This window comes from Pristiophorus japonicus, chromosome 6 (genome assembly GCF_044704955.1).
Source record: "Pristiophorus japonicus isolate sPriJap1 chromosome 6, sPriJap1.hap1, whole genome shotgun sequence".
Classification (NCBI taxonomy): Eukaryota; Metazoa; Chordata; class Chondrichthyes; family Pristiophoridae; genus Pristiophorus; species Pristiophorus japonicus.
This window is the reverse complement of record NC_091982.1, coordinates 1,606,796-1,622,697: the sequence shown is the minus strand read 5'-3', so window position 1 is coordinate 1,622,697 and position 15,902 is coordinate 1,606,796. Positions and strand designations below refer to the sequence as shown.

At 44.2% G+C, this 15,902-nt stretch overlaps 1 protein-coding gene across 1 annotated transcript in view; it reads left to right on the top strand.

Moving 5' to 3' along the window:
* The first annotated feature begins 1,532 nt into the window (after positions 1-1,532).
* The window catches only part of LOC139265523 (U3 small nucleolar RNA-associated protein 14 homolog A), a 47,630-nt gene continuing 33,260 nt past the window's right edge, over positions 1,533-15,902 (top strand). The window contains exons 1-5 of the mRNA XM_070882545.1: positions 1,533-1,609; positions 8,864-8,939; positions 9,981-10,051; positions 10,541-10,605; positions 14,460-14,608. Coding sequence (XP_070738646.1) covers positions 1,572-1,609; positions 8,864-8,939; positions 9,981-10,051; positions 10,541-10,605; positions 14,460-14,608 — 399 coding nt within the window. The 5' untranslated portion in view covers positions 1,533-1,571. The remainder of the gene's footprint in view (positions 1,610-8,863; positions 8,940-9,980; positions 10,052-10,540; positions 10,606-14,459; positions 14,609-15,902) is intronic.

Here is a 15,902-nt window from a genome sequence, read left to right as displayed (position 1 = left end):
TATCTCAGATTGCATATCCGGATCCGCGCTATACTGGTCATCATCCTCCACATGGTGTGTCGCAGCACGCTTGCTCAGTTGCGGATACATGTGCTGGAGATGCCCCGGTCTCGAACAGCCTTTACAAATGTACTGGTTAAACCAACACTGATGAGGCCGATGATTGCCCCCACAACGCCAACCTGGTGAAATCGGATTCATTCCCATTGGCGGACTTTGGGCAGCCACAGGTTTCACATACGCAGTGAAGTAGGCCCTGCCATACGCAGCTCTGCCAACGATGATACAATCCTGTTTACAGTACTTGCCGAGTACCGATTTTCCGATGTTATCTGCTTTAAGTTTTTGTCTGTCGTCATGCATGCCTGGGCAATCGTGATGGCCTTGTTCAAATCCAGCATCTCCACCGCCAGTAGCTTACGCAGGATCACCTCGTGGTTGATGCCGATTACAAAGAAGTCCCGCAGCATGTCTCCCAACAAGTTTTTGAACTTATGCGGTCCAGCTAGATGTCTTAGGTTGGCAACAAATTCCGACACATCCTGGCCCTCAGACCGAACGTGGTTGTAGAATTGATATCGTGAGATGATGATGCCTTCTTCTGGTTTGAGATGGTCACATACCAGAGCACACAATTCCTCATAGTCCTTGTCCGTTAGACTTGTAGGCGAGAGGAGATTCTTTGAGTCGATAGATTTTTGGACCGCAAACTGTGAGGAAGACCGCCCTGCGCCTAACTGCGTCAGTGGGTTCCGCCATTTTGTTGGCCATGAAGTACTGGTCCAGGCGAGCTGCAAAATCTGCCCAGTCCTCTCCCTCCACTATTATCGCCAGAATTCCAATTGTGCTCATTTTTGCATGCGAAAGTTCTTAAGTTACCTCGTTGCCAAATGTTCTGTATGTAATAACTCGATAGACTGAATACTGTAAACTAACACAGGTACGAACCTGACTCTGCTTTATTCGGGCCCAAAGTGATTACATTACATGATGGCTTGCCTTTTGTACCTGGGCCGCGCACGCGTGCGCTCAGCCCAATGACCTCCGACAGTGGTGCCACCTGGAGGCTGGTAACCCCAAGCATACATACAGGACCGGTATCGTCAAGTTACATCCAGCAGTTAAAGGTCTGCAGCTGATCTTCTGACTGAGTTGAAACAGCCGGGTTTCCACTGTCTGGTTTATAAAATGTAACCCAATTTAATGCATGGCTTTCTTTTTCCAAAATAGCTTTAGGCTGAGCTGAGTGTGTTGCCTGTCCCTGTCACAATACACACTGCAGCACAGCAAGGGTCACTGCTGTGTTTTCACTATATTTGGCTCACTGTTGTTTGTTATTGTTCTATTTATTTGATCTTTGTCCATCCTGTGATGCTGGGGCTGAAGCCCAGGGGCCGAGTCCCCGGCCCGTTGCCCTGGTTACCGCTGCAACGCTGCGCCAAGGCGACTGGATTTACGGCAGTGTGTGTCTGTTGCCGCGAGGAGTGGGTCAGGTTTTCGCGACGAGCCGGAAGTGTGGCGCTTGACGGCAGTGTGTGTGTTGCCTGGATCCATGTGCAGGAGCTGGCCCGATGGCGGCGAGCGCGGAGCGGGAGCGGGGTTTAGGCAGGTGAGAAGCCGCACTCCCGGGGCCGGGGAGCAGGGAGCAGGGAGGGGGCCAGGGCCAGGGGAGCGGGCCGGGGCCGGGGAGCAGGGCCCGGGGCCAGGGGAGCAGGGCCCGGGGGGCCGGGGAGCAGGGCCCGGGGCCCATGTTTATGTTGGCTCGGTGACTGGAGCAGGTGTGTGGGGCCCGGGAGCAGGGAGCGGGCCGAGGAGCAGGGCCCGGGGAGCGGGAGCGGGGCCGGGAGCAGGGAGCGGGCCGGGCCCGGGGAGCAGGGAGCGGGCCGGGGAGCAGGGAGCGGGCCGGGCCCGGGAGCAGGGCCCGGGCCGGGGGCCACACTTCACATTCCTGGGCCCAGTCAGCCAGCGTGTGAGAGAAAAGACCGACACCACCTGCCTTTCCCACACTGACAGACTCGGCGTTTTATTTACATTAATTTTGTTTTTATTTTTCCCACAAGTTGCAAAAGATAGTTTTGACTGAAGGGCAGAGATCTGTGCAATGGGCCAGATGGTCCCCTGTATTATAAAATTCCATGTTTGACCTGCACCGTTCACTCATTTTGTATAAAAGAACATATTATGAGAAGGGAATGTGATGATGTGCATTTAAGTTTGGTTTCAGATGGAATAATTTGATTTTCGAGCAGACCATTCGGAATGTTCCTGAGGTATATCAACACCAAAGATATGTATTTAAAATAGAAGTTTGGCATTTTCATCCAATTCTGTGGAGCTGGTGATTAACTGCAGTTGCTGCAGAAGATTTGGTGCACTTAAGCCTAAAGCACTTGTGAATAATGTTCACCATTCAGTGTTTTTAATTTCTTGTAAGAGGCCAAACACACATCGGGTACAGACTATCTTCTGTGTCAGCTGGACATCATTGCTACTATTCACTTTCCTGGACTATAAGTTTGAATGCCACATCAAAAGGGGGATGGGAACCTATGCAGGGAGACCGAGGGAAATAAAATGGAGTCAGAAGCAAAAGATAGAAAGGAGAATAGTAAAAGCGGAGGGCAGAGAAACCCAAGGCAAAAAACAAAAAGGGCCACATTACAGCAAAATTCTAAAGGGGCAAAGTGTGTTAAAAAGACAAGCCTGAAGGTTCTGTGCCTCAATGCGAGGAATATTCGGAATAAGGTGGAAGAATTAACTGCACAGATACCAGTTAACTGGTATGATATAATTGGCATCACGGAGACATGGCTCCAGGGTGACCAAAGTTGGGAACTCAACATCCAGGGGTATTCAGCATTTAGGAAGGATAGACAAAGGAAAAGGAGGCAGGGTGGTGTTACTGGTTAAAGAGCAAATTAATGCAATAGTAAGGAGGGACATTAGCCTGGATGATGTGGAATCGGTATGGGTGGAGCTGCGGAATACCAAAGGGCAGAAAACGCTAGTGGGAGTTGTGTACAGACCACCAAACAGTAGTAGTAAGGTTGGGGACAGCATCAAAAAAAGAAAAAAGGATGTATGCACTAAAGGTACAGCAGTTATCATGGGCGACTTTAATCTACATATTGATTGGGCAAACCAAACTGGTAGCAATGCGGTGGAGGAGGATTTCCTGGAGTGTATTAGGGATGGTTTGCTAGACCAATATGTCGAGGAACCAACTAAAGAGCTGACCATCTTAGACTGGGTGATGTGTAATGAGAAAGGACTAATTAGCAATCTTGTGCGAGGCCCCTTGGGGAAGAGTGACCATAATATGGTAGAATTCTTTATTAAGATGGAGAGTGATACAGTTAATTCGGAAATTAGGGTCCTGAACTTAAGGAAAGGTAACTTCGATGGTGTGAGGCATGAATTGGCTAGAATAAACTGGCAAAGGATACTTAAAAGGGTTGATAGTGGATAAGCAATGGCAAACATTTAAAGATCACATGGATGAACTTCAGCAATTGTACATCCCTGTCTGGAGTAAAAGTAAAATGGGGAAGGTGGCTCAACCGTGGCTAACAAGGGAAATTAAGGATAGTGTTAAAGCCAAGGAAGAGGCATATAAATTGGCTAGAAAAAGCAACAAACCTGAGGACTGGGAGAAATTTAGAATTCAACAGAGGAAGACTGAGGGTTTAATTAAGAGGGGGAAAATAGAGTACGAGAGGATGCTTACAGGGAACATAAAAACTGACTGCAAAAGCTTCTATAAATATGTGAAGAGAAAAAGATTAGTGAAGACAAACGTAGGTCCCTTGCAGTCGGATTCAGGTGAATTTATAATGAGGAATAAAGAAATGGCAGACTAATTGAACAAATACTTTGGTTCTGTCTTCACAAAGGAAGACACAAATAACCTTCTGATTGTACTAGGGGACAGTAGGTCTAGTGAGAAGGAGGAACTGAAGGATATCCTTATTAGGCGGGAAATTGAGTTAGGGAAATTGATGGGATTGAAGGCCGATAAATCCCCGGGGCCTGATAGTCTGCATCCCAGAGTACTTAAGGAAGTGGCCCTAGAAATAAAGGATGCATTGGTGATCATTTTCCAACAGTCTATTGACTCTGGATCAGTTCCTACCGACTGGAGGGTAACTAATATAACACCACTTTTTAAAAAAGGAGGGAGAGAGAAAACGGGTAATTATAGACCGGTTAGCCTGACATCAGTAGTGGGGAAAATGTTGGAATCAATCATTAAGGATGAAATAGCAGCACATTTGGAAAGCAGTGAGAGGATCGGTCCAAGTCAGCATGGATTTATGAAAGGGAAATCATGCTTGACAAATCTTCTGGAATTTTTGGAGGATGTAACTAGTAGAGTGGACAAGGGAGAACCAGTGGATTTGGTATATTTGGACTTTCAAAAGGCCTTCGACAAGGTTCCACACAAGAGATTGGTGTGCAAAATCAAAGTGCATGGTATTGGGGGTAATTACTGACGTAGATAGAGAACTGGTTGGCAGACAGGAAGCAGAGAGTCGGGATAAACGGGTCCTTTTCAGAATGGCAGGCAGTGACTAGTGGAGTGCCGCAGGGCTCAGTGCTGGGACCCCAGCTCTTTACAATATATATCAATGATTAAGATGAAGGAATTGAGTGTAATATCTCCAAATTTGTGGATGACACTAAACTGGGTGGTGGTGTGAGCTGTGAGGAGGATGCTAAGAGGCTGCAGGGTGACTTGGACAGGTTAGGTGAGTGGGCAAATGCATGGCAGATGCAGTATAATGTGGATAAATGTGAAGTTATCCATTTTGGGGGCAAAAACATGAAGGTAGAATATTATCTGGATGGCGGCAGATTAGGAAAAGGGGAGGTGCAACAAGACCTGGGTGTCATGCTTCATCAGTCACTGAAAGTGGGCATGCAGGTACAGCAGGCGGTGAAGAAGGCAAGTGGTATGTTGGCCTTCATAGCTAAGAGATTTGAGTATAGGATCAGGGAGGTCTTACTGCAGTTGTACAGGGCCTTAGTGAGGCCTTACCTGGTATATTGTGTACAGTTTTGGTCTCCTCATCTGAGGAAGGACGTTCTTGCTATTGAGGGAGTGCAGCGAAGGTTCACCAGCCTGATTCCAGGGATGGCTGGACTGTCATATGAGGAGAAACTGGATCAACTGGGCCTTTATTCACTGGAGTTTAGAAGGATGAGAGGGGATCTCATTGAAACGTATAAGATTCTGATGGGACTGCACAGGTTAGATGTGGGAAGAATGTTCCTGATGTTGGGGAAGTCCAGAACCAGGGAACATAGTCTTTGGATAAGGGGTAGGCCATTTAGGACTGAGATGAGGAGAAACTTCTTCACTGAGAGTTGTTAACCTGTGGAATTCCCTGCTGCAGAGAGTTGTTGATGGCAGTTCATTGGATATATTCAAGAGGGAGTTAGATATGGCCCTTACGGCTAAAGGGATCAAGGGGTATGGAGAGAAAGCAGGAAAGGGGTACTGAGGGAATGATCAGCCATGATCTTATTGAATGGCGGTGCAGGCTCGAAGGGCCGAATGGCCTGCTCCTGCACCTATTTTCCATGTTTCTATGTTTATGTTTCTAAAACTTGAGACAATACATTAGGCAGGCATCTCATTGCAATGTTGAAGAAGCACTGCTTTGTTGAGGGTGCTGCCATTTGGATAAGATGTTAAAAAGCAAGGTCCTTTTCAGGTGGATACCGACACCGCACTACATTTTTGGGAGAAGAGCAGGCATTCACTTGGTGTCCTCGTCAAGATTGCTCCATTCATAATTTCCACCTATAAATAAACTATCTGGTTATTCATCTGTGGGTTATTGCTGGAGCAGAATGGCTGCCGTGTTTGCCTATGTAGTAAAAGTCACTCCACTCCTATTGTAATTAATTGTTTTGATGATTTAATGTACAGTACTATACAAATACAAGTATTTTTTATCTTGCATTCCACAGTGCACTCCTAGTCATGTATTCAAAAATTATATGGTGTTTTTGTGAGTTTTCTTATTTTGATTCATATATGATTTAGTAGTAACAAATCCATTAAGGAGCAAACTACTTTTCAAATTTCAATGATAATGATTGGTGTAACTAGTCGTCCCCCGTTCCCAGTTCAAAGATCTATCGTTCCATAACTTATTTCTGTGTTCCCTTCGATGAGTCGCAACTTCCTCCACTTTAACTTTGAGAAGCACAAATTGCTGCAAATTCTGTTCCCTTGCCAAGGATTTTCCCACCAGTACTGTCTCAGCCTCAACAAGACTTTTCATAACCTCTTAGCATCCTTTTCAACCTTGAGCTCGGTTTCGAACCCCATGTTTTTACCACAAATTCCACCTCTGCAGCACTGTCTTTTTCCGTTCATTGCTGAATCCTGTGTCTGTCACCTCCACAAAAGACTGTTCAAACATTCTCTTTGCCTTTCTTCCTCCACTATCCATACGCTCCAAATTGTACAAAACTCACTTACCATTATCCTGTACCATGCCAAGTTGCAATCTCCTATCACCCATGTTTTTACTATATTGTCTACTTGCCTCCTGACATACTAAATTTTAAATCATCATCCTGTCTCTGCAATCTCTTCCAACTCTATATCCACCTGCCATTCCTCTGACTGGCCTTTCGGAATATGAATCCCTCCATTAGCGGTAGATACTTACATTCTGGAATTCCTTTCCAATACCTCGCCGCTGCCTTCTCTTTTTTGAAAACCTTTTCAAAATCCATCTCTAACCAGGATTTAAATCACCCCTTTCAGCCTTGTCTGTTTTCTTTACACAAATTTGTGAAGTGGCTTGGGACTTTCTTTACTGCGCTTAACATTCAATGACATTACCATCAGTGAATATCCCACCAACATCCTGGGGGTTGCCAGTCACCAGAAACTCAACTGGACCAGCCACATAAATGCAGTAACTAGTGGAGCAGGTCAGAGGCTGGGTATTCAGCAGTGAGTGGCTCACTACCTGACTCCCCAAAGCCTCTCCACTACAAGAGAAAAGTCAGGAGTGTGATGGAATACTCTCCACTTGCCTGGATAGGTGCAGCTGCAACAACACTCAAGAAGCTCAACACCATCCAGGGCAAAGCAGCTGCTTGATCAACAGTTCATCCACCCCTTTAAACATTCCTTCCCTCTGCCGCTGGTGCACCATGGCTGCAGTGTGTACTATTTAAAGGATGCACTGCACCAACTTGCCAAGACTTTCTCGACAGAATCCCCCCAAACCCACGATCTCCACCACCGAGAAGGACAAGGGCAGCAAGTGTACGGGAACACTATCTTCTCCAAGTCTCACACCATCTTGACTTGGTCATGAATTGTCATTCCTTTATCAGCATTGGATCAAAATCCTGGGATCTCTCTACCTAACAGCACTGTGGGAGCACTCTCACCACATGAGCTGTAGCGGTTCAAGGAAGCGGCTTACCAACACATTTTCGAGGGCAATTAGGGCTGGTCAATAAATGCTGGTCTTGTCAGTGACGTTCATAACCCCTAAAATGAATAAATTTTTAAAAACGTTAACAGTACTGTATAAATGCTAGTTATATGATTATCGGTAATTACAAATATTGCCTGCCTATTATGAAAAATAATTTGATACAAAAACTAAACTGATTTACTAATATCCTAATATGAAGTACTCCAGCTGTAAATGTGGGAATATTTCATTAACAAATCTTTTAAACACATGTAATTTTCGCAAGTGGGAATAAACTCATTGCCACGTGGTGTGTCCTGCACGTGCCTATTACATTGCCATGTTTCTTCGCATTAGTAGAATTCATCCACTTAAAAGCCTAGATCATTCATCAAGATACACTGTTAACTGTTGGTCTGAGTGTAATAGAATGACAAAAAGACAGTAATTCACCGGTTAACAACTTCATTTTTTGCGTTTACACACATATGATCAGATTAATAGTAAGAATCCTCAGACCGCCATTTATATTGCAGAACTTCCATCGGAAGCAGTTTTGCTACTTGATCTGGTTGCTAATTTGCCTTTCTGTTCTGTGGGCCTGATTCCGAGACCAGTGCCAACACCTGAACTACTATGGTGCAGGTGTAACTCTTTGATTACTGCCTGTATGGGAAACCAGACCCCACAGACTTTTCTGTTTCTTTCAGTCTGCCTTCTGTAAAGAGAGGATAATGTTTCAGTATCTAGAATGCAGACCAAGGGCCCCCTTGCTGTCTCCAAGTTCTGCTGCTGATTAACTAGGTATTTGGTAATAAAAGGTGCATTCTGGATCTTAGGGTATGTGACGTTCACTTAGAGGAGTGACACATGACTTTGTGCCCAGCAATATCCTCCCCTTCCTCTCCTAATTTACATTTCCACCCAATGCTGTTCTCCATCAGATACTGGGCAGAAACAGAGCTGGCAAATCTGACGATAAAGTTAGACTCTGCTGTCACCCGAGCATGTTTATATGCAATTTATATTTCTTTCTGCAGCCAACAGCAAAACATTTGCTGGTTCATATGGGTGGGCTAAGAGCTGAGCTTATAGCAGAGCAAAATGTCTGCCAGTATCGAATGTTTGTTGCTGATAGCATCTTGCTCTTTAAGGTGGTATTCCCTGCCTCTGAAGCACCATGCTGTAAATAAGGTGGGGGCAGCAATGGATTTCTGTTATTCTTGGCTTGCTTACATTCAAATTCTTAGTTGACTACCATAATTTCAGTTACATTTTTGAAATAATTTATTTGAGGTAGATCAATGCTACTCAGGTTTTGTCCAAACAATCTGTTGTTTTGCAAACTATTTTAGCTTTGGTTTATTCAAATCTATAGAAACTGCATGACCTTGCATTTTTCTATTTCTCAGAGATTTACTTTCCCTTGGAGTGAATGAGGAGGATTTGTTTAAGACTGAACATGTTTTGACTGCCAGTGAGGATGAGGTAATATCTTCTTTCTCATGAGTTTTTTTTTTAAATTGTCACTTTTGTATGTTATTGTAAAGCAGAGATGTTCAAACTGTAGCCCCCAAACTTTAGAAATCTGGACATTAAAGCCTGTGTAACTCATTCCTTTTTGTGCTCCTGTTTCTTATTCACTGCTTTGACCTGTTGAATTTTGTAAGCCTGGAGGTGTGGGAAGGGCTCTTAGTGCTGTTGCCTCACTGGTTGGTAAACCATAAATTAGAACAAGACCTGTTGGCATCAGCAACTTGACCATGCAAATTAATGGGAATCTTGTTGCAGGATTATTTTGATGAATATTAAGAAAACAAGGTCCACAGCACAGGGCACCAACAGAAATAAAATGGTTGAGATAAATTAGGAATTAATGATCAGGTCATACATTTTCAAATGGGAATCCCTGGTTGCTCAAGACAAAGGATCTCCGGACCCACAAAGCCAGCACATGTCATTAGATTTCTTTATTCTATATTGAACTTCTTGGTGTGCGTCTATATCAATAATAAAAGAAAACTTTCTCTGCACCGATTGCGCTGTTTCTCTTTCAGTAGTTGTTATTATCTTTAGGATAAGGGGTACCCAGGAGTATGTTCAGATCTGTATGTTTTGATTAAAGAAATGTTTGAAAAATGCTGAATTAGATGATGCAATGCTTGGTTTTTTTAAAGCTTGAAAATTTTAGAATTTTAAAATTATATGCACCCATACAAACAATCTAATGCTGATTTTAGGGGGCCAAATGTCTTGTCCTTTCAAACACATCTTCTGCACCACCAATCATCTTGCTCTGAAAAGAATGATCAGAAGTGGGATTTGATATTCGTTGAGCTGCATCGGCATGCAGTCTGAATGAGTCATAGATTCTGTAATAATGATGATGTTTCCTGGTGGATGAAGACATCTAGAATTAAAACCATTGCAATACTTGAATTTGTACCTGTAGTACTGGCTCTTCAAACTATTATTAGAATTTTCCTTTCATGGAAACACTGACTCATTTTTTAATTTTACATTTTGCAGGATGGCAGTGATGATGAGAGGAAGCACCAAAAACTGCTGGAGGCGATTAGCTCCCTCAGTGACAAAAAAAGGTAATGATATCCAGGGTCCTTACAGGTGACAGTGAGGACTGACATGATCTTATGTATGTGCCACATAGTGCAATGTTTTTACACCACTGAACAATTAATAGTCCTGAGAGGCAACCTGCAATAAATAGTGCAGCTGCTTATGTGACTGGGAAGCATTTTGTGGGAGAATCTTAAAATAGGATTGTTAAGTCATTGCACACGACATCGAAATGAATCATCTGTAGAAGGACTGCAGATTTTATAAAGTTTATTTTGAAATACAGAGTAAAGAGATGTTCTGTGTATTTGCATAATACCATTTCAAAATCTTTAGCATTGGGAATAATTATCTCATCATTCTATATATCCGCTTGTACATTTATAATTAATATACAATCAATTATCTAAATGAATCACTTCTCTGGGCAGTGTCTTACCAAACTGGTTTAAACAATTTCTTACTGTAATAAACAATTACACCATGTTCCTCATTTTCATCTCTGATTCCAGGAAGAGGTTGGCCGAGAGGACAGAGGCCAGTTTGCAGGTGTCGGAGTTCACTGTCAGTTCAGAAGGTACAATACTCGGGAGAGTTTCTGCACAAATAACCTGTAATGTCAGCATGAATGTGTGCGTAGTACTGGCCTCGATGTATTATGCACTCGTTTTTCTTTTTCTTTGTCTTTGTTGGTCTCCTTTGTCTCTTTTTCCCCCTCCCCCAAATTCTTTCCTTCTCTGCACCAACTGATGTGATTGCATAACAGCTTTCATTTGCACAGACCAATAGTACAAACCTATACAATGTTTTAATCCTCTTCCCTTAAGGCCCTGCTGTGCATGATTCATTAACTGGGAGGCCAGACATAAAGCTTGCTCTCAGGTTACTTTATAACCAATCCCTGGGACATGGGTGAGACTGGCCTAGGTTTATCAACCTACTAATCTTTTCCTCTCTTGTTAGCAAGTCTAGTTATAGGTAGGAATGTCGAGAACTGTCAGTGTGGACCTGTCGCTTTGTATAGATGTGATGACAACACAAGTGTCTATTTATTCTGACCCGTTATTTACTTCCTCTGAGAAAATTATGCATCCAGATCAGCATCTCTTTACATTTGCCACAAGAAGCCATCGTAATAACCTTGCAACACTGTGCCCCATCAATGTTGGCAAATGGCTGCCTCTCAGTGGCTGAACCCTGAGAGAATCAACGGTGCCAAGTTTTCATTACACTTCAACTTGCCCACAGACTTTCTGTGAACTTTTGTACTGGAACTTGCGGAGATTAGAAATCTGTGCGGAGCCCTCTACAGGGGATATGGGACCTGTGTGAATAGGGTGAGCAACTGTGTATCTCCTTAACCAATCAGATTGAAGAATCCTAACAGACGTGCAGTGTCTGAACCAGGAAGTGTAAGTTAGAATAGTGAATTCAATGCTAAATCATGTACAAAAAGCAAAATAAAGAGAAGGAAAGAAAGATGGGATTAAAAGAGTGAGATAAAAAAGACAGAAAGAAGTAAAAAGCTATATTTAAATTTTTTAAAATTTTAAATCGCTAACTAATTAAAATCTAAAGGAATGAGACTCTGCACTTGTAAAAGTTAGTTCTCAGTGCATGTGTTTGAATGTCAAGTCTCTTGGCGAGATACCGGTATAGCAAAGCTTTTGGAGGAGTAAAGCAACTCTGACAGCAACTTCCTGATTTCCATGTTGCCAGAAGTTGCTCCGATTTACTTTTTAATCACAGTGAGCGCTGATAGTCTCACTGTTATTTTTACTGCAAAGTCCGGGCCATTATTTCTGGATCTTGAGATTAATAATATCTCAAAATCAGCTATTTTGGTCTGAAGCCAACGTGCTGACCAAATAGATTGCTGTGATTGAGATAAAAGCAGAAAATGCTGGGAATACTCAGCAGGTCAGGCAGCACCTGTGGAGAGAGAAACAGAGTTAACATTTCCGGCCAGTGACCTGTGATTGAGATGTTGCTTCAGTTTCTCATTCGCTTTGGGACTTCTATTAAACAGTGGCCAGAAATCTGCTGGCGCTCAGCAGACGGGATGGGCGACAGGTCATCTGTGAAATTTTAAATGATTGACAGCGGGGGGGGGGTCAAAACGTGCACACTTGCATTTCCCAGCGTCGGGTCTGCCAGCGCTGAGCAATTCAAATCATTAGTGGCTTGTTTATAGACACTTAACAATGCTTTTCCCCCCAGCCTTTTAACTTTCACAGGTCTCCCACTGGTTTCCCACTGTGCCTAGACCTCGTCAGTGAAACAGAGGCAGAAGTTCAGCTGATGAGTTGACAGTTTTAAATGCCGACTCAATGCTCCCAGCTGATTCAGATATCTTCCCTTAAGCACCAGCATCTCTAAACTGAATTGCCACTACAGATTCAGAATGCTGCAAGTCTTTACACAAGTCTTCATGCAGTGTGACCTCTTTGTGTCGCCCACCATTGACACATCGCTTCTGTCATCTCTACTTCATCTGCCATCTATTCCATCAGCAGGGTGCACTTTATACTCTCTCTGACCAGGTACACCAGCAGCACCAACAACCACACCAACCTTCTCCGCAATCACCTAATGCTACACAGGACACGGCATCAGCACCCGACCACATTACTGTCCGGGAGGCCAAGGATGGCCTCGCTATGATCACATTTACTTCACTTGATGCTGTACACCTGGCTGCCACATGATGCCCCAGGTTGGCACCACCCCACACCAACACCATAAAGCATCCCTACAATGCCCAAGCCATTCCTTTCACACTCATCACCATTGCGGAGGTGCCGTTATGTCTCACCGTTCACTGCAGCTCACTAAGCCGCTTCCAAAGGTGCACACAAATCTGTCCAAGAAGGCAAAGTGTTGAAAATAAAGATTTCAATGTTTGACAGCACGCTAACAGAAATTTCACATGAACATTGGCTAAAACACACAAGTGCCTACCCTTGTGTGGTGTTAGTTGGTATGATTGGATGAGGGTGAGTGTGAGGGGTGGCTGGGGAAGTGATAATATTGATAGAGAGGGATGGGTGGAGGTGCAAAATAAGTTGGTGTGAGTAAGGATGTACAGGAGTAGGTTAGGGAAGGCAGAGAGATCGGAATGTGATGAGTGGCACAGCAAGATGAGGTTGTGTGTGGTTTTAACATTTCCTGATTGAAAGGTTTGCAGCCTGGTCCTCCAGACAACAACCCTGCTTGTGCCCTCCTGTGCAATGTGCAACCAGGCTGTGTTGGTCTCCTGGGGATGTCTCTTCCGCCCATGGGAAGGGAAGAGAACCTTCCAGTGTGCTGTGACTCTCTCCATAAGCATATGGAGGGAGTCATTTAAGAGCCTAGGTGCAGTTGTGCACCTCTGCTGTCATTGTCAATGTTTGTAGCACCTCAATGCTGTAGAACACTGACAACATAAATGTCAAAGTAAATTTGCGCATGGTCCCTTTAAAGAAACTAGCCGATGACACATCATCAAATGGCGTCATCAGACCCGCTTCCTTCAATTGGCCGGGAAATTCGCTGGGTGGGCTTAACAAGCCCAATTAGGTGAAACTCATGTCGGAGGCCAGGATGGAGCCAACACTGGGGTTGCAGTCTGCCACCGATGACACCCGCGGAGGTAGGGAAATTCGCGTCCTGTGTAAATTGCAGACCCCCTAGTTGTTCATTGAGTAGCTGAGCCACAGGAAAGTCCCAGGTTGGTTTCCTAATCTGCCAAGTTAGCTCAGTGGAAGCTGAAAAGGTGCTATGATTGGCCTCAGTGCCCATGGGCTGGGGAGAAAAGAATTAGCCACATTTTTTGAAATTTGTTATCCAGACATGAGTGATGCTAGCAAGGTCATATTTATTACCTAATTCTGGAACCCTGAAAAGTTAGCGTTGTGCCTTGTCCATAAATTAACTGTGGTCTTGTGGCGATGCTGCTGCCATTATAGTGTTCGGTAGGGAATTCCAGGATTTTGGCCTAGAATGATTGAAGATGAATATTTGGATGATATTGCTCCTGGTCACTATCCAGCATCGTTTGCTGAAGTGTTCTGTGTTTGGACGTTGGATGAGAAAAAATTGGGCCCCGGGTGTGATTTCTCCACACCACCTCCACCCCCCAACTCTGCCTCCTCTCACTGCTCAAGTAACCTGCTAACACTTGTCAAGCCTCACGCGTGATACCTGGAGTGCTTCTGTAGCAAGGAGTCAACATGAGAGGGCAAGGGGACAACATTTTCAACAAAAGTAGGCTGAGGATAAAATGTCTGCTGTCTATCAGATTGTATTTTAAATCTACTAATAGTGTAAGCATGGCATCATATCCATTCTGGCTGGCTGGATGACAAGTTAGGTTAGTTAATTATTTACTGTTTAACTTTCTGTCACTGAAGATTTTTAATTGAATAAATCAACTCCCACTCTTTGCTCTAGGAGCTAATGAGAAGATTGAGCTATCAGATTTGCTGGGAACCATCCAACCAGCCTCTTCCTCATTGAACACTGTGAAAAAACAGCTCAAGAAATTTGAGAAGACAAACAAGACCCTAGATTTACCCCTCAGCAAACAACAAAGTGAAAAGGTGAATTATTTTGGGGTTCATACAGTGTATGGGATAGGGCTAAGGGTTGTCTTCTGAATTGTGATGAGTTTTACGATGTGATTAGCACTACTGCCCACCATCAGAAATAAATAAATTAATCACAAAGGCAGAAAACATTGACATGTTTCAGATAAACTGAGCCAAATAGTGTACTCAAATTTTGTGAAGCTGAAACCATTTGACTTTTGAGTTATTCATGAAAATATAACAAAAAAATAATGTTGACAGCATTCAGTTCCCTTTTATGATGTATTCCTCATTACTCATGTCAGCTACTGCCGTGATATGCTGGTCAGTTCTGTTACTGTACTGGTAGCACATATAATGACATTAGATCTGTAGGTTGGGTGTAATATAAATACACTGCATATTCATCAGTATCTGAAAGAACAAAAGAGAGTAACATTTCAGGTTGAAGCCATTTCTCAGAATTGGTAGATGATACATACTGGCTGCAGCCCAGATACAGAAATTCTAATCCCATCACACTTGGAACAGTCTTTCATATTAGCAACACACAGTGACTATTGAATAAACTATGTACTATGGGCTCAAGTTTCAGCCGCCCGCTAGAATGGCGCACATCGGAGAGGCCCGCCTAATTCATAGAACAAAAATTGCGCCAAATACTTACCTTGCGATTCTCCGATAGCTGTCGGCCCAATTCCAGCTTGGCACGGCACAGCAGGAGCTGCTGGGGGCGGAGCTACAGCCCTGCGCCCACAACAGTGCCTGCAGCTGTGAGCGAGCGTGTGCAGTAGCTGCCGGCGTCCTGTCTCTGGGGCAACGACCCTATCCCCGGCCGAGTGGCCTGCGCATCTTACCTCGGCGGGGGGCCTGCCCGGCCTCTCGCTGGGGCGAGTCGGCAGCCCGGCATCGGCTGCGTGCAGGCCCGGCCCGAAGTCCTTGGCGGGGCCCCAGCTTCCTCGAATTCAGCGGGGCCCCGCCCACATCTCGCTGGGGCGGGGCTACTTCATCGTCATCTTCTCTCTTCTCCCACCCCCCCTCCCCTCTCTTCTCCCACCTCCCCCATTTTCCCCTCTCGTCTCCCCTCCCCGCCCCCATCATCACCTCGTCTCCCGGCTCCCCCCGTTCTCCCTGGTGCTGCAGGAGCTGAGTAGAAAGAATTTTTTATTTGAATGATTTTTAATTTTTTTTTTAAATTTTTATTTTTAAATTTATTTGGATTGATTTATTGGTTTATTTATTGATGTATTTATAATTTATTATTGATGATGGCTCTTTATTTGTAAAAGTGAAGTGTTTAATGTTT